The 18818-nt window shown below is 31.7% G+C and overlaps 1 protein-coding gene across 2 annotated transcripts in view; it reads left to right on the top strand.

Moving 5' to 3' along the window:
- The window catches only part of LOC118199238 (retinaldehyde-binding protein 1-like), a 139207-nt gene that overhangs the window by 105264 nt on the left and 15125 nt on the right, over window positions 1-18818 (top strand). For both annotated transcript variants that reach the window (XM_035371037.2, XM_035371038.2), the window contains exon 5: window positions 1293-1406. In XM_035371037.2, coding sequence (XP_035226928.1) covers window positions 1293-1406 — 114 coding nt within the window. The remainder of the gene's footprint in view (window positions 1-1292; window positions 1407-18818) is intronic.

Here is an 18818-nt window from a genome sequence, read left to right as displayed (position 1 = left end):
TTTTTTTAATTTATTTATTTGAATTTAAATTTTTGGTCTTCACAAAAATTGGTGCTACATTTCTTTATATATATATATATATATATATGTGGGTGTGTAATGAAACTGTGGTTCGATGACACGAGATGAAAGATTTGATTATGGATCCGGCACAAACATGCATTAAAATTTCCGATGAAACAGGACTTTTCCCATGATTCACTGTGAACATAGCTTAACAAACTTGTGTAGAATTTTTCATAATTAGAACTGGAATTCATAAATAGAATGTAATGACATAACACTTTTGGAGGCACTAAAATAAGAACACTGAGACGTAGAGGCGCAGAAATACTAATTGCGTAGATGCTTGATGCTTAAAGCGTCGATCCATTTTTGAAGAAGAGGCAGTCGAGCTGGATTAAATTCCCATTTTGTGGCCGCAATTCACTTGGCACTCCACTCGTGCCTATTAAAGAACATTTGCAATTTTTGATATTATTGCCATAGAAGCGAATATAGCAGCTCATGCATGATTGCAGTAAAGCATCTGGCGAAGAGGAAAGCACAAGCAAAAGTGACGCATCAGTTTGTAGAAAGAAGACAAGTTTCGGTTTTTAGTTTTGGTTTACAATTCGGTGATTGGTCAAGAGGCATCTGTATTAACGGTTACGTAAGATCTCAAGATTATTTTGAATGACGCAGTTTAGACTTACAGCGCTATTTTTAGGGCAGATTGATGAAGTTCCCAAATGAAATAAAAAATAAAAGAAGTTATAGTGATTAAATTTAGAAGTTTGCTTTCATATTTTTTATCTTATATATATGTACTGTATGTAATGTATATACATGTATATATGTATATAATTTTAATTAATCTTTAAAATATCCGGCGGATAACGAAGAATTGCTCTTTTTAATTAGTAGCGCCATTTCCTTTTTCCTGTACTGATTGATAAAAAAATATATGACCCTAGTGATTTTAATTATAAATACATAATTCTAATAATAAATTTTTAAATAAAAGGGAATTTAAATTTCTGGAAACTTCCGACAAGTTCTCTCCTTTCCTTCTTCATTCATGACGGTTTTATATACGTTGCCTTCTTATATTCTAGGATTCTAAAACCTATTAATAATATTTTACATAATTTTGGGTAATAAAATGTAATATCAGAATCTATATTATTATTTACATAAAGCAGAAAATTTGCTGAAATCTTTTACCATCAGTGATACATTTTATAATTAAACATTATTTTATTTCATATTATCACATGACTTCAAAATATTAAATTATTCTTTTTTTACAGTCATGTTTCCCAGGAAGGTACAAGGCTATTCATGTGGTTGGAATGCCTAGATTTTTCGCTTATGCATGGAATATAGTTTATCCTTTCATCATGAATCTGAAACTAAAGAAAAGGGTGAGCAATAATTTCATTTACTAGTCTTAAATCAAACTTTTAACTTATTTACAGTAACAGTAATCAATTTAAAATAGTATTAAAATAATAAACAGTTTAAATATTTCATTATTTAATGGTCTACAAAAGCATGTTATGTATGATACTAAATAGATATATTTCATATTCTGTGGAAAACTATGTACTGTTAATAATTCAAAACCTCAGAAATTAAAAAAACTGTTCAAATTATTATATATTCGCATTATTATAATGAATTTTTTCTAAATTCATGCTTTCAAAATTGACTTATTTTTCGAATTAATGAAAGATCACTGCATTTGAAGCATTAAAATCATTTATATGTAATTTCAGAATCATTCATTTTAAATTATAAATGTATAACTCTGCAGTTTGGATTATATTATCAAGGGTGGCCAAAGATGATGACGATACTAGCCGCATGGTAGATTTCACGACAATTCGAGAGCCGCAGCTTGATTTTTAAAGAGCCGAAAATCGATATTTTTGTGGTTTGAAAAACAATGAAACTAGTTTTAAAGTAGAAATGAAGTTTTGAAGTAAACTGATATTTTCTCACCTTTGTAAGTTAATGTGGTTATATATAAATATGAATAAATACAATTTATTTTCTCTTTTTTTTAAAGTATGTATAAACAAGAAAATATCTATATTTTTAAATATTGCCCAACAAAATATAAATTTGAAACAATTGTACGATGTAACTGAGTATTCTTTTTTTCAGTAAGAAACAAAATATTTTCTTCTGGTCTCCCTCTGGGTTTATAACTGTTGCTTTGTTTAAGTAGAAGCAAACTAAAATCGGAAGGAAAAAAAATTGGTCTTTATGAGTATAATAATTTTAAAAGATTTTCATTTTGGTGAAGAATAAATCACTAATTTAAAAACTAAATTGACAGATTTTACTTCATTTTTAACCCATAAGCAGTATTTTAGGAAAAAAAATAATATGTGATACAAGGCAACTAGCACTGTTATTGGAGAAAGAAAAATGAGTTTAAAAAATCCTATTAACGTTTTAGCTTTTGCATAAATATTAATTTGTTTTCCCACACAATTAATACGAAAATCAACTACAGAAATGAAATCCAACTTTAAATAATTAAACTATTTCATTAGATAAGAACTGGATTTTAAGTTATATTTACTTCTTCTGAAGCCGAGTGTTTAGAATCCTTCGATCTTCAGACAGATTTTAAATTCCAAACCTCTAATATTAAGAGCTTTTTCATGATTCGAAGCTTTTGAATCTTAATTTACGTAAACGTAACGTTTCACCTTTTTGAGTTAAAGGTTGGAATAACTGGCCTATTGATTGTAGAAGAATCAACTAAGCAAATAATAAGATAGCAAGTTCATAGATATATGAATAACCTGTATTATCCTCGATGGCCGTGAATCCAGTACTGTTTCGATACTGTATCCATGGAAATCTGCCAGAATTTTCGAATAATTATTCGAATTATTATTCCGCAGCACTTCATTGAAAATTTTCGAAACTGTTCCTGGAATCTTCTCGATAATTATCTTTGTAGATAACCTTCCATTGATTATAGCAACTTATAAGCGTTGTCTCGGGTTTAGTTTTCGAGTTATTCTAACTGTTAACTCGTAAATCCGTAAAGAGGGTAGACAACTTATCTTCTCATCTTAAACTTTTAAGTAAAATAATTCAGAAAAAGTTTAAAATAAGTATTTTTTATTTATCATCAGCCTGGCGGTTACACAAACTGTATACAGAAAAGAAATCTGCGCTACTTGCAAGAAAATTAGAAACAACAGTTAAAATAAAATTAAAGTGTTAAATTACAGAAAAAGTACACCCACCAGCTTTGGCTAAGACTCTCAAACCGACGAAATAACTAATATAAACGCTGGTAGAAGAAATAGCGAGATGGGCCAAATATTATCTCTCGAACTCAAGAACGTTTTGCTTAAATACATTAACTAATTTGCATCCTGGTGTTAAACAATGAAGTTACAAATGAAATTAAAGGCCAGGTAATATGATAACTGATTAATAAACATAAAGACCTTATACAGATGATGACATAGTTCGATCAATTTAGTCGACCGCCTCGTTTGGCGCTGCTTTACTTGCTGTAAATCTTATTGAAGTAGAGTAAGAACATCTGCTGTTTTGGATATCCCAAAGAAAAAATCACAAGGCTGTAAAAAGAAAAGACTTTATGTTACTTCTATTTGGAAAATTAAGAATTTTGATGTTGTTACATAATAAATGTATTTCCAACTCGTTTTCTGCTATGTATTGTTCACAAATTATGCTATATTTGTAAGATATTTTCTCCCTTCTTCTAACATGCCTTTGTGGTGTAAGGGTAGTACACTGGGCGTGTATTCGAGAAATCCATGTTCAATTCCCGGCCAGAGCACTGCTCATTTTCTCACGTCTCCTTCAATCAAAAGCTCTAATGACTCTATAAGTTGGCTCCCAAACTAAAAGGCGGCGAACAATAATTCGTCACCATCATAATTTGGCGACTGTGTCCTCTAATCCCCAGACGACCTTTAAACGGAGGAGTATGTAAGATATTTTCTCCATCCGTTCAGCACAGCATGCCTCCCTGGTGTAACGGCAATAACTCGCCGCGTAATCAAGAGGGCTAGATTCGAGTCACAGTGAGGGATTGCACATTTTCCACCTCTCCAGCATGACTCTACATATTTTTAGCAGCAAGCCTGTCTGATGGAAGTTTCGCTAGATCTGAGCTCCAGATTTCATGGCTGTGCAATCAAATCTTTCGATCGATTTTAATAAATGTGTTTTGCTTTGTTAGAAGTTATATTGATCCCTTAATGGGGCAACAAACTGCATACATTTGTGTTATTTAAAGCTGAAGTTTTGAGGCAAAAATAAATGTCCGCTTGAGTTCTCTAGAAAACGGCATTTTGAAGTGATAAGTGTTTTAAACGGCATTTTGAAGTGATAAATGTTAATGAAGTGATAAGTGTTGATGTCTGAAAGCGTGTGGAGGTAGAGTACCTTTGGAAAATGAAAGACCATATTTCAAAACTGAAATTTGATGAAGCTAAATTCCAACAGACTTTCACCATACATTGCTTGAAATTTTCAAGTGTTCAGACAGAGGATCGTAGTCTACAAGATGCTCAAAGATTAGTAAGGACAATATTTCTTTAATCTGTAACAAATTAAAAATAGTAGTCTCGACATCGAATAGAGGAAACTGGTGTATAGATTCGAGAAGACTGGTACAACTGCACTGTGTAATTGAATTAAGGAGCGAAAGATTTTAGTACCAATGGTAAAAGTCCTAGCTCCAAATCTAACCTAGTGCGTATTTGGTAGCGAGATAGAAAGAAACAAGCTTGTCAAATAACATGTGAGAAAACATCATAAGCTTAAACGATTTCGCCGGCATTAGTATTTCATATTTTGATCGACATTCTGTAGAAAAGGGAAGTTTGTGTCCAGTTGGTCACTCATTGCTTGATGCAATATTTTTTTTAAACAAAGATTTGATGAAGATGGAACACTTTTATCTCGAATGACAAATAACAAAACGAATATTAAAATCTTTGCTCAGAACTGAAATACTAGTTTTCAATCTGATGCGGAAATCTAGTCTCCCCATGACTTACAAAATTTCAACATGCTCAACTTTTGGTAAAATAAATGATGATCTCTGCTTAGGATTACCGAGGAATTATCACAAAAAATAGAGTTTCAACTGGGAAAAGTGCAACTCCAGCACTTTATTTTGAGAGGTTGCGAAATTTGCGAAGAAGATTGCATAAAGGTGACCCTATCTGCTTAGCAAATAAATTTTGAAGAATACCAGTATGTGATAAAGAGTTATGACTAATCAAGTACAAACGGAAAGGTTTACAGTCAATAAAATCCGGAGATTTCAAATTCTTCCTGGACTGAATGAAGCTCTACTCGGACAGCAGTTTTCCTACTTGAAAGGAATTTTAGTTATTAACTAAAAGTGTCTTTGCTTAATATCTATTTCAAAATGCAATTATATTTCGAAACTGAAACTACTATTTGTAGCAAATAATTAAACTAGGTCGCACTTAAGAAGTCAAAGAGCCACGAGTTGCTTGCGAGCTACAGTTGAAGTGTCGAAGAGCTTCCGATCGCGAACCGCAGTTTGACCATGTTTGTTATATGATCTTATTTTCACTTTTACAACATATGCTATAGTTTTTGAGAATTCAAGAATGACTTCCGTAATAAAAGATTCCGATAATAGCAAATTATGAAGAAATTAGTGAAACTAATATTCAGTACAAGTTTTCATACTTTATGCACGTGCACATTTCAGTTTAAAATAGTTTGACTCTTTACAATTTCACCAAACTGCTTATATTTATAATGGTATTAAATCTTTCACGACATCATTTCGAAGTTCAAATGCCCTAAGCTGAACATAATTTAATCGTGACCACTATCGAAGATACTGGTGATTAGATCATTTCAGTTAAAAATTAAAAAAATAAACCTCTGTTAGATCAGTACTTAAATAAAAGATAAAATCACAAATATCTGAAAGATTTCATATTTTAAATTACGTTCAAAGAGTCTTTTTTTAAGGGTTAATGTTTTGTGTGTTACTTTTATTTATTAAATATCATGTTCTACGAACTCAAACGATAAAATTCAGTTCAACAGCTATATCTCAATTTTAAAATGAGCATATCTTTAGAATTTCTGATACAGAGTCTCGCGAGCTGGAGATAATATTTTTTTCCGTACAGTGTTGCCATTGCTCGCTTTGAAATCGTTTACTTTGTTAATCAAAAATTCGTTGAAGTGTTACAAAATATGAAATCAATAATAAAACAAATTTCAAATTCAAATTAGGGCCCCTATTCTATAGAAGATTACGTTATCAAATTTTGATGGCTCTAGGTACCGTTGATTTATCACAATAGATCATTCAAAGAAAATAAGGACCCACTCTTTACAATTTATCAGTTTATCCATTTTAATGAACTTCGTGAGCAATTCTCTAAGCATTATAATGAAAATAACTGAAAGGGCTCTAAAATGCATTTTACAATAAAACACAGGTAACTAAGTTCAAATAATCGAAATGAATTTTCATATTCATCGATTATTTACGCAGAATATTAGCTGAGAAATAAAATACAGAAAGGTCAAAACTGTTGTTCTTCCTATTCAAAACTAGTGTATTTCTAAAATGCTAGTTGTTGTGAATAGTTACTGCAATTATTAGAATTCTAGCATTAGATTTAGATTATTAGATTCTAGCTTTTAAAAGCAAGCAATTATTAGATTCTAGAATTAAAAATTCTAGCATTAGAACTCTATAAAAATAATTAACAATAATGTGTGTACCATTTTGTACACTTTTACGAGAAGCAATAATTATACTTGCGCATGGAAAAGAAATTAAGTTAATGACAATGACAGACAGTTAATACTTATTATTTCTTCGTCCATATTCTGTCTACCAAGAGCCGAGAGATTAAGGCCGCTGAACACTGATCATTTCTCCTCACGGATCCGAGTCAAATTCGTATACGATTTTCCTCGTCTAACTGTACCCATCTCCCTTCGTAGGTCAGTCATAAAAGCATTTCTTCTCTCACGCAGATAACAAACATATGCTTTGTCTCTATTTTACAACACCAGTAACAACGTCACCAATATATCACCGATTTTCAGAAGAAATGAAGAATGGACATCATTGATGAAACTATGGTTATATGTCTAGTAGAATGATAGTTTTTAAAACAAATGCTAGTATTTGCCAGTTAACAGAAAGAAAAAGGAAGGGTAAATAGTAATTATAAGTAGAACCAAGCGTAAAGTTCATGTTTTCAACTGCTGTCCATAAACTGAAAATTCATACAAAACTGAAACTGATACCTATTCATTATCAAATGGGGCAAACCAAAGAGACAACTACATTACAAGGAAAAAGTTTTTTCGGGTTTTCTTAGGTTCAAAGAAAGTTGTGCGTCTAGATAACTTGCAACTAAAGTATTGTGGTATGTCATGTGTAATTTTTCAAGTTGTTTTTTATCCGAAGAGCTTTTATTTTTATATCTTGATTTTTCTCTCTTTTTGTATATTAATTTATGTGTATGTGAAATAATAACTAATGTTCCTGAAATTTTATTACATGTTAGGACAAACTGTGACTGAAAATGTCTTAATCCTCAAGGAACTTTTATGGATGAAGTAAGGGTAAAATACAAATTGGTGTTTAATTTGAAAAGGGTACAATGTCAAAAAATAGCCTCATTTTGCTCCATCTTTTAGAGTTGAATTGGAAAACTTTTACAAGATAGTCTCCTCCAAAGACACAAGATTGGTTTCCTTTGAAATTAAGAGCCCAGCAACCGCCGAGCGACTGGTAATTCGGCTTGAGTTTCGAATCTCGCGAACTGTTGGCTACATAAACGTTTCCGTGGCAACGTGTATACGAGCCAGTTTCCCTTAGAAAGTCCTCCACGAAGACATTCCTTCCTTCTCGAGGCCCATAGCCATCGAGTGCTTTGCCATAATCGAGAAAATCAAAGCTTTCTGAATTAAAACATGTACAGAGTATTTTGCATTTTTTTCTTCCCTCAGTTCATTTGAAAACGCCATACAACTGTTTAAGAAAATAAAATCTGCGTACTTTTTCGTTTCTTTTAGGGACGAATTAGCGATAATGCATTCTTTTAGTGACATTCCCAAAACACAAAATTACCTTTGAAAACAAATCCCATGGTAATCAAAGCATCATATTTATAATTAATTTATTCTAGTTGAAAAAACTAGAAATAATTTCGGAATATCTTCTCAAAATTCTCTATGCAAATGTCATATTTCTTCCCTGTTTTTGAGAAAAATATTGAATTCTCTTTTAAAAACTGCTTTAACGACTAATTGGATTTTTCCTTCACTTTTAAATCGGAAATGTTCTTTTGAACTGAAAAGTTATCTATTAAGCAAATATATTCTTCCTAGCTAGATCTTTATAATTGTTAATATATATATGAAATTTCCCCCCTCCCAATGCATTTACGTGCCCTTTATTTACTATCTTTTTACAATTCTCTGTAACTTAAAAACCGGTTTCAGAGCCCCCACGCAGTTATGTTTTCTTTTGCTTTATATATAAGATTAGGTTTCTCATTGAGAAGAAAAAATAAAATTACTCGCCTCAGTGACGTTACCTTTTCAGCCCAACGTGACCTTCGCTTTTGCTGTCAAATAGTTTCTCGCACATTATTTTCATTTGTGCATTTGTACTATTTGAAGAAAAGAAGGAATTATTGAAGCACCAATTTTTGCTCCATTTCTGAAAATTTATCCCCACTTTTTAACTTAATTCCATGTATGTGTCATTAAATAGATATCAAATATGTATAGTATGTAAACATGAATGATGACTTTAACTCCCTTTAACTTCAGTAGCATTCCTGCTTCAGTAAGATAATGTACACTGATGAACAATGAAATCCCACCACCAAGACGAAATCTGTTTAGAGGAATGAAATGTAGGCAAAGCATTTGTTAGGTAGCATATTCATATGATTTATGTTTTAAGATCACAGATGAAAGTGTGCGCTAGAATAGCCATTTGAAATGGGAAATGATGGGACATGAATAACTGCTGTTATAGCCACTTTGTTGAATGCAAGCATGCAAATGCGCATGCATTATGTCGTATGCGTTCCGTACTTCATTTTCTGGATTCTATTTGTCCTCCAACCATGTCTCATACGTGCTTGATTTATTACCCTGTTAGAAAATGCCTTCGGAAATATTACCCAAGAATGACAGCATAACCATTGCAATCACCAGTCCGACGTACAGATTTGCTGTTAATGCATGCTGGATAACGATGAGGATGATCCTGCTGTTATAGCAAATTCCTTCTCAGACAATAACTCCTAATGTAGGTCCAATATATCTACGTTGCAGACATCTTATTTCCAAGCACTCACCTAGCCTCCTTCTAACCAACATACAAACATCACTGGCACCAAAATATAAATGGCTCTCATCTGAGAACAAAATATCCCACAACGCCTTCCAATTATCTCTATCTTGTGCACCACAGCAATCGTAGATAGCGAGGCCGCTACAGGACGTCTAGCTTGAAGCTGTCCCTCAAGTAATTAATGTGTTACAGTTTGGTGTGTATCTCTGTTGCCAACAAACGCTCTGGTGCAGATGCAATACTGTGGACCACAGATATGCGGCGAATACGGTGGTCTGCCTTTTGATTGGAGACAAGTGTGTGGCTGTACTTTCTTCGTTTCCTTTAAGGCAATGTTTTCTCAAATCTGTCTCACAACGTCCATCGCATATAAAACAAATGTGATTTGCATGTCCATAGTGGCATATACATCAAAATCAAATTTTTATTGTAATATAAAATTTTAAATAAACGTCTCACTGAGTGAGCAGCAAAGCTGAACGTCTTCATGACGGCACAGCTGCTCACCCAGTGGTCTCCTGTCTCCTGCCCATAGTGGAGCTTCGAGTATCCCTCTTATTTGTCTAACGCGAAATTTCAGTAGATGTCATTTTTCAGATGTACAAACACGCCTCCCAAATTACATTTATCAAGCACAACTCTTTCTGAGATTTAATTTTCCGTCAGTGGAATTTCCGGATTTAAAAGTCCCAAAGAAAGCAATTGCGCAAGTCATTTATACTCAACCAACTACAAAGAACTTTGAATATTTTCTAAGCTCATAAGTGTTATATAGTTATTTTGTTTGAGAATAAACAAATGATCTTTAGGAAAACTCATATTTTCCACTTTAAATTTAAGAAACAATTTGCAAAGTTGAGTCTAGATATTTTTTTAAGTTTTGCTTAAATCTTTCTAGTTGTAGGATTTCACTCACACAGTGATCTACATGTTCCCTACTGAGACTGTTAGGCAATTTATTGATCTGTCTTTCAGAAGAAGGTTTAAATAAGCTTTTTTTTTAAAGAACTTTCAACTTAACCATTGCACGACTTGTACTCACAAATAATTCTCCGCAACTTACGGATTTCAGATAACATAAATTTTAAATTGAATTTCAAAGTAGTTTAACTCTGGAGATTCATAATCTAAAACCTATCAAACGTTGGCACAAAATTTCAAACAGATTTTAAATCAAATTTCAAAAGATTTTAAAAGTGTGAGTAAGTGCTTTAAAATAGTTTCTGTTACATTAAGAGCTGTGAGAGCGCTGAGAAATTTTAACAACAATAAAGAAGTAGTAATATGTTTATTAATCATTCAACGTCCTTTAAGACAATATGATAAACTAGTGATCATTCAGGCTATCAAATTTACTATGAGTGGCCATTTGCAATTGTATAGCTCATTAATTATTTTGATACACCAAATATATTAAGAAACAAATTTGATGGAATTCACCTTTATTAGGTAATTAGGTAATACATATGATTTCGTCTAACTTGGCTTCAGTAAGTTTACGTCAGTTTGTTTAGGTCGGTATTTATTCGTAACTACAGAAGGGCTCTTTTCAATACAGCATTCTCAGTCCCGAGCAAAACCACTCCTGGCAGCAATAAATAAGAATCGAGTGCACATTTTTTAGTAAGCTGCTGTCAGTCCAGTAAAAGGACTTTCTGAACTGACAGACTTTCATTGTCAATTTAAATACAATGCAAAAGCATGACAAACTCAACTATTCGAAAGCTCTGTCCAAGATCCGAGTTAATACCAGACGAGAAATGTTCGCAGGAGATTAAGTGTTCTTTAACGCTTAAGTACTGTAAATTCATTAGATTATATTAATGCAGAAAACGTGAAAAATGTTCAATGCCCGAGGCGGGGTTCGAAAACCGACCTCTCAAGCTAGCCGGACGTGTTGCCCAATTACACCACGAAGGCATGCGGAAAAAGACTGAAAATACTTTTTAGTGCCTTCCTGATCTTTCCACTTAGATCACGCAGCATGATGTGGTGTTTTATCATATTATTTCATGCAATATGATTACACATTGACTTTAGTATACATCTTATCAGAAAATTTTCGTCTGATTAGCAAGTTAGTTCTGATAAATTTCACTGAAATTAAGAAGAATTCTTTTTATACCTAAGATACTAACAAAATGTCAGTGCAAGATGGGCGCAAAAGTATTTCAGAGCTATATTTAATAATAATATAATGTTATTACTTATTCAATTTCGCAATGTCAGTAAATGGAGTCAAATGCAGCAAGACAAAAAATACAGTGCATTCTCAAGTGACCAGTTTGGTCTGAAAGGAAAGTTTGCTGCCGGTGACTGATGACTGATATAGCGCTTAACGTTGCCACTGTAGTAAGAGAACTTGGTTAACATTTCGTTTAAATTACTTTTGCGCATTTTTAAGTTCCGGGCGACACTTCGTATAGCAGCTCCTAAATTCGAGTCTGATTCGAGCCCAAGCCTATCAGATTTATATTTGTCTTTCATGTTGACTCCGCACCACGAAAGCAACGGAATTGAATTAGCTTTTATATCCAGTAATAAATTGTTAATTATTACGAGCTTTGGAATTATCTATATGATCTCGAAGAAAAGTTATATTAAAGGGGTTTTTAATTGCCACAAATGTGCTAATTCATGATATTTTATAACAACTAATGACTCAAAGTATAGCGACGTGGGAGCAGAACAAGATCAAGTGACAAAGATCACTCATCCTGTCAAACTTTCATGTACATTATTCCGCTTCCAGCATATAATTTCAATTTCACAAGAAATTCTTTACATGAATCCAATTAGTAATAAGGTGTTCATAAATTAAAGAGGATATTTCGACATTTAAATAGGAAGCTGGAAATTATCGAAGAATTTCTTATTGTAAGTAACTTTTTTTTCGGTCAGGGACTCATTAATTTCATGCAAAAGAATTCATAATGCAGACCAGATAGAGCAATGACAATTTTGCGGATCTAATTGCAGTCAAACGTATTATGCATTTATATTCGCAAAACCGAACCAGCAAATTAAGAGTCATTTTGCATAGATAATACTTGGAATATCACATCAAGATTCGGCGAAAACCAGCAAAATTTGCGTTTAAACTGCATCCATCGTCGATGATCGACGATATCAAGTATAAAAGAAAAAAAGTCTTATATTTCAAGAAATGGAGAAATGACTATTGAGAAGTGCATTTAGAGCGAGAAAAATTATTAATATACGTTTTACTACTTATTTTATTGTATAATATTCATGAAAAGAAGCAGTAAAGGTCACAGCTCAATAATTAAAAAATGCAATAATGTTTACGTTTAACGCGGTTTTCTTTCAAATATGTGAGAGACATCGATCGTGGTATAATTGTATTATACGTAATGCGTGGAACACTAAGAATAATTTCCGTTTCCTTCCAAAACAATGTAAATAATACACATCGTTTAAGATGGAATTAATTCTAATAAAATAATAAATTTCTAAAATAACATTTTTTTCCATTTTAAGTCACACACAGGAAATACACAAAAATGCTACCAGCCGGCAGGCTAACTTCTTTCGATAGAAATAAAGCATGAACCAAAATAACCCTTTTCTTAACTGATGATTACAAAATGCAAATGAGATGTTATGAAAATATCTTATTATATTAATTTGAAATAAGCAATTTTCAAATTAATACCGGAATTGTTTTAAAACTAAGATGATGTATATATTAGACACAGAACATCCGCATTGTTTTAGAGATATTGCATAATACATAACACTTCAGTACTTTTAATTGTCTGCTGCAGAACTTACTTAAACTGTATTAAATTAGATTCGTGAAAAGGGTTTTTCGCAAATAAAATACAAGAGCAATCATTTATTCCTTATGAGTACATTATCCTCTTATTCGGAGCCATCTTGAAGTGTCAAATGCTATTTAGACTTAGCATTTCTAGCGGAAAGAGTTTTTTTTAATCCTGATTTAGTTACAGCTAATAATATTTTTGAATGTCATGTTACATGATGTAATATGTATGGTATCAAAACAGTAGATAGAAGCTTCCGATTTCCGTATCACTTGATCCCTTTATGTTGGAGCATGAAAAGCACTGAACTAATATGCAGATTACATCTTTTGAAGTAGAACATTAAACTAGAGGCTAACTAAGCTGAAATAAATAATCAGAGATCCAACTTTCGGAAGGCAACATTCAAAATTCACTCCCGTGTAACATCCACCGCTGCATTTTTTCCTTCTACATCCGTCTGGGAAGGAGAAAATCGGATTTAAGTGTATACTTGCTTTACGAATGTTTATAAATTGTAACACGTTTTGTGTAAGTTACAAGTCTGGAATTTTGTTTTTTTAAATGTTCTTCCGGAAATTTAGAGGAAGGAGGAAATTCATTTTAATCCCCTCTGTCAAAGATTTTTAACTAAATTCTTTCAAATATTCGCCATTTTAATCGTGGTTATCTTAAGAGATCTGGCTAATTATTATATAATTCTATTTTTCTTGTACTGTCTCATTATCATATTAATGCGATATCTTACTTCCGTTTCAACAATTTTACTTCTTAATAACCCAATCTTTTTCATTAGATTGTCAAACAATATACTAGCGAAAGAAACTTTTATTCTAAGAAATTACATTCTTTTTATTTTAAAAAATATTCATAAGCAACTGATATGTTCTCACGGCTTTCCTCACACAAGCATGACCGCAATTAGATCATTACTTTGAGAATCGAAAACGGATAGAATTATTGGTTATAGGAGTCATCTCTTGATTATTATCCAGTCTCGAAATTCCCAATTACCGAAGGCGGTTGAAACATATCTTATTAAAAAACATTAATTACCTTGCCTAAAATCATTATTTTTACAAAATGAAAACTGGATCGCTTTATAGCATTACTTCTGAACGCTTAAATATTTTACGTCATTTTTAAAGTCTATGAAATCATTATGTCTAAAGCGTTTGAAAGTATTTTTGCTTAACTTCATATGTCTTTTAAATTGCATTTTGAATTTTAACAGAACAATTTCTTACAAATTCTGCAGATACACGCATTGCACTCGTATTCCAACTGTAGGTAAAATTTATTAATTTGAATATATACTTGAAATTATTCTTTCTAAAGTATTGTTTAAAAATTTAATGCATCAAATACAAGGGTAAGTTATTAACTTAAAATTGGGCTAAAATTACATGAAATTTAAATATGCAAACTGTTTTTTATTAATACAAACATAAAGTAATTAAGATCTGTTAATTAATACGCCACTAAATTATAATACATTTTACGAGTAAAAATAGTATTATGCTTCACTTGTATGCACCAAAAATGTAAAAATATTCAAATAAATATTAAAATGTACTAAATTATTAATTTTTAAATCTCGGGTTAATTAATCGTATTCGTATTCATCCAAAAATACTAAAATCAAGCCTTTAAAAAATTAACGATTTGAATTGTAATATTACTGTTACTTTAGTTTAGATTAATTTGAATATTTTCGTATAATTGGAAAATTTCATATACTTTTTTTTTTATTTTTGAAACAAAAGTAAATTTATTCACAGGCTTATTATGATATGCAAATGAATTATAAAATCCTTGATAAATAATTTTTTCTAGCTCATTTTGTAAATAATATACGTTTTTGCTATTATCTCAAATGTTCGAATTTTAGTTATCATAAAACTTTTTACGTAAATAATTTAAAAGTCTGGTACATAAGCAAATGATATAAAGACAATTTCCATAATAATTTCAGTCCATGTCACTAAATAATGAACAGTAACTATAAATTCATTTTTTGTTTTGTTAATTACTATTTTTATTAGTAATAAATTTGCCTCTGCGATATAAATCTATTAAGTTTGCTGAAAATATTTTAAAAATAGGAAGTAACATAGAAAGATATTAAGTATTTTTGCCCAATGTCAATGTAAGTTACATTTAACAATTATCGTGTTTTTAAAGACTTCCAATAATTTTCACATTTATTTACTGTTATTACAATATTTTCATAGTTTATATTATTATGATTAGTATTCCAGAAAATTACGGATAACCTTTGCATTGCCTGTATAATCTCGGACTGAGCAGGAAAGGAAAGAAATTCACTTAACCGCATCGTCCTTTAGCTACTGAAGCGTTAATCTTCTTAAAAGAAATCGATATTTCTTAGGTAACGGACTAATTTCGAAAGAAAATGCACGCATAATTTTAAACTAACTACAAACAACTTTTTCCTAGTAAGTTTTAAGTTGTTATTTAATTTTTTTCATCGGGGACTTTTTCTCTTGACTCTATTTTTGCTATTTTTTTATGTAAACTGCATCATTTAGAAAAATATTAATACAATTTAAAATTTGTTTAAAGAACTTAATAAAACCTGATCCTCTTTACATGTTGAGTCGACTGTAGAAAATACTCGAGGGCTAATTTTCGCAAGGGACGCTGTGAGGAAACAGACTCGTATTCATGTTACTCGTAGAGAAAATCATGAAAACTCCCAGGCATCTAATTCATTCGTTGACATTCAAGCCAGATTCAATTTACTGGTGCTAGGAGGTCTTTCACTCGGTCACTGACAGCCTCGTTTGGATAAAACCTGAGAGAATGCATTATAAAGTACTGTAGGGTCTTACTCGTTTAGAAAGCATAAAATGTAGACCTTACTGAAAACGAGATAGGGAATTCTCGCTATGTTTTGAAAAAACAGATGACTGCAGATGAAGGTTATAATAACTTTTTTATTTTAACTAATTGAAAAGAACATGCCCTCAGTCGGTGCTCACAATTTAACTACCACTTGTGGCTAAGTAACTTAAACACAAAACAGTATGTAAAATCAAAGTGAATTAAATTTTAACTACACGACTGGCTGATACTTCAATCGAAATCCGCTTTATCGGCTTCACACAACAACCCCGAGTCTAGAATATCAATATAAATTAAAGTAAATGGCTAGCACAAAATATTTAGCAACAGAGCTACATGCAAACCCGGCTGCTTAAACTCGTAACTAACTCTTCTACTGCGAACTCTTAAATTCTGCTACTTAAATACTATTTACGAACTTATTGATATTTGCATATACATCATTTTAATTTGCATTCTGGCCAGACATTGAAATCAAAATGGAAAGAAAAGTTTCTTAAAATAAAAATAATTTATTAGTACAAAATAAGGTCTTTACAATGCAACTGAAAGACTAAAAAGCAAAAATACAACTTTGAGAAAAAAGCAATTTTTGAAATCTGCAGCATATTTATATTGGTTATACAAGGTTTGTTAAAACGTAAATAAATGCCGGTTGAAAACACATATATATAAGAAATAAATGATTCATATAATTATAAAAAATAAATGATTCATATAATTATAAAAAATAAATAATTCATATATTCATAAGAAATAATTAATTATTCTAGTTCAGAAGTCAAACAAAAAAATCAGCGTTATATTTTCAAAATTTTCACAGGACTAGTTTCGATGGTTTTACCGAACCACCATCCTCAGCTGCAAAACCGCAAATAAACAAGCTAGGAAATAATGATTAGATAAGATAAGAAAGCCTGGACAGGAATAAGCAAGTGGCGCCATCTGTTGGTGAAACTAGAACTAAAACATAATTTCTTTAAAGGACAAAGACAAGGATGGATTGGAATTAGGATCGTTATCTAGAACAGAAAGATTTTTTTTTTTTTTTTGAATGTGAAACTCTAGAAAATCCAGTTCTCCAATGGAAGATGTTTTTTGAATAATTTTGGCAGCAGAAAAATTGAAAGTGTGATTTTCGGACCAACAATGTTGAGCAACAGAGGACTTCTGTGTTTCCTTTTTTCTAACATATGCCTCATGTTCCTTGACGCGAAATTTTAAGGCTCTCTTAGTTTGGCCAATGTAAATTAAACCACACTGGCAAGGAATCCTATAAATACCCCAACAATTCATATCCGGAACGGTGTCCTTGAGTATGCAACTCGGAATTTTATTGATGGGAGAATAAACAACCCGAAAGTTAAATTTCTGCAAAATATGTGCAACTTTATAGCTAATTGATGGAAAGAAGGGAAGGAGAACAGAATTTGTATAATCTCCTAAAACAAGAGTGTGCCTTTTAGTGTGTTGAGATGAGAATTTTTTAACCGCTTGATTAATAATGTTAGGTGAAAAGCCCCTGTCAATAGCTATTGCTTTTAAATAATTTAGTTTTTCATCAAGGGCTACTTTGGAGGAGCAAACTTGAAGAGCACGAAAAACATAGGAATAAAATGAAGCTAACTTTTGTTTAGTCGGATGACATGATTTAAAGTGTGGTGGAAGGCAAACCGTTTTGCCTTCCGGTTTGCCTTCCACCACACTTTAACCCAACCAACCACTTGGAAGCCCGAATTTTGAATTCTGAATTTGTTTTATCATGTATTTCAAATTTTGTAAACTTTTGACGAGTTTCTGATTGATAAACTCAACTATTTCAAAGCAAGCAATGGCAACACTGTACGGAAAAAAAAAATATTTTTATCTCCAGCGCGCGAGATTGTGTATCGAAAATTCTAAAGATATTCTGTTTTTAAATAATTTTTTTATATTCTGTTGAATTGCATTTTATGTGGTTTAAGTGCGAAGATCATGTCTAATAATTTTGTGCATCTCCAAATCAGATGATGGTGGTTCAGTGGGTTTACTAATTTTAACACTTTTACATTTTAAACAATATTTTAATTACTATATACAGAGCGTATTCTTAGGCCGCCGCCTTCAACATGAACAAACTTTATTCTCTCACAACTAAGCGAGCAACAGCGCCCTCTAGCCTTTTTCTTCAAATTACACAACACTCCCCACCTGAACTCGGTGGAGAGTTCATCTTTCAATAATATATTCTAGAATATTCAATTAATATTTCGACAATAAATCCTGGAGAAATGGTTAAATATAACACATGCATACATAATTATAAGCACATAAAATTTTACAAAACATTAAATGATACCTATCAGCAAGGTCAGGAAAATCAAACCTAAAAATACAAAATACAAACATTAGTTAAGTTCCATATTATATAACAATTGTATAGGTCTTTTTAAGGTACCAGTAGGTGTTTTAATTATGCAAGATCTTATTTTACCATCTCTGCCTGGCATTAATTCCAAAATTTTACCTATTGTCCAAAGATTTCTGGAATGTTTGTCGTCATGAATCAAGACAATATCGTTTAATAATTGAATTTCTTGATCCAATCAAATTATTTGATGTTATTTTATTAGCAGGAAGAGACAGCAATCGTCTACCAACCAGAAAATGAGAGGGTGTTAGTGGAGAAGGTTCATTGGGATCGGTAAACACGTAGGTAATTGGTCTACAATTAATCATTGCCTCGATTTCAATGAGCACTGTTTCAAGCTCTTTCACAGTAAGGGATGATCGACCAATAATTTTGC

This window comes from Stegodyphus dumicola, chromosome 9 (genome assembly GCF_044657685.1).
Source record: "Stegodyphus dumicola isolate Sdum_Otavi_A_Nest chromosome 9, ASM4465768v1".
Taxonomy (NCBI): Eukaryota; Metazoa; Arthropoda; class Arachnida; order Araneae; family Eresidae; genus Stegodyphus; species Stegodyphus dumicola.
The sequence above is the reverse complement of the archived record's forward strand: the minus strand, read 5'-3'. Positions and strand labels throughout refer to the sequence as shown.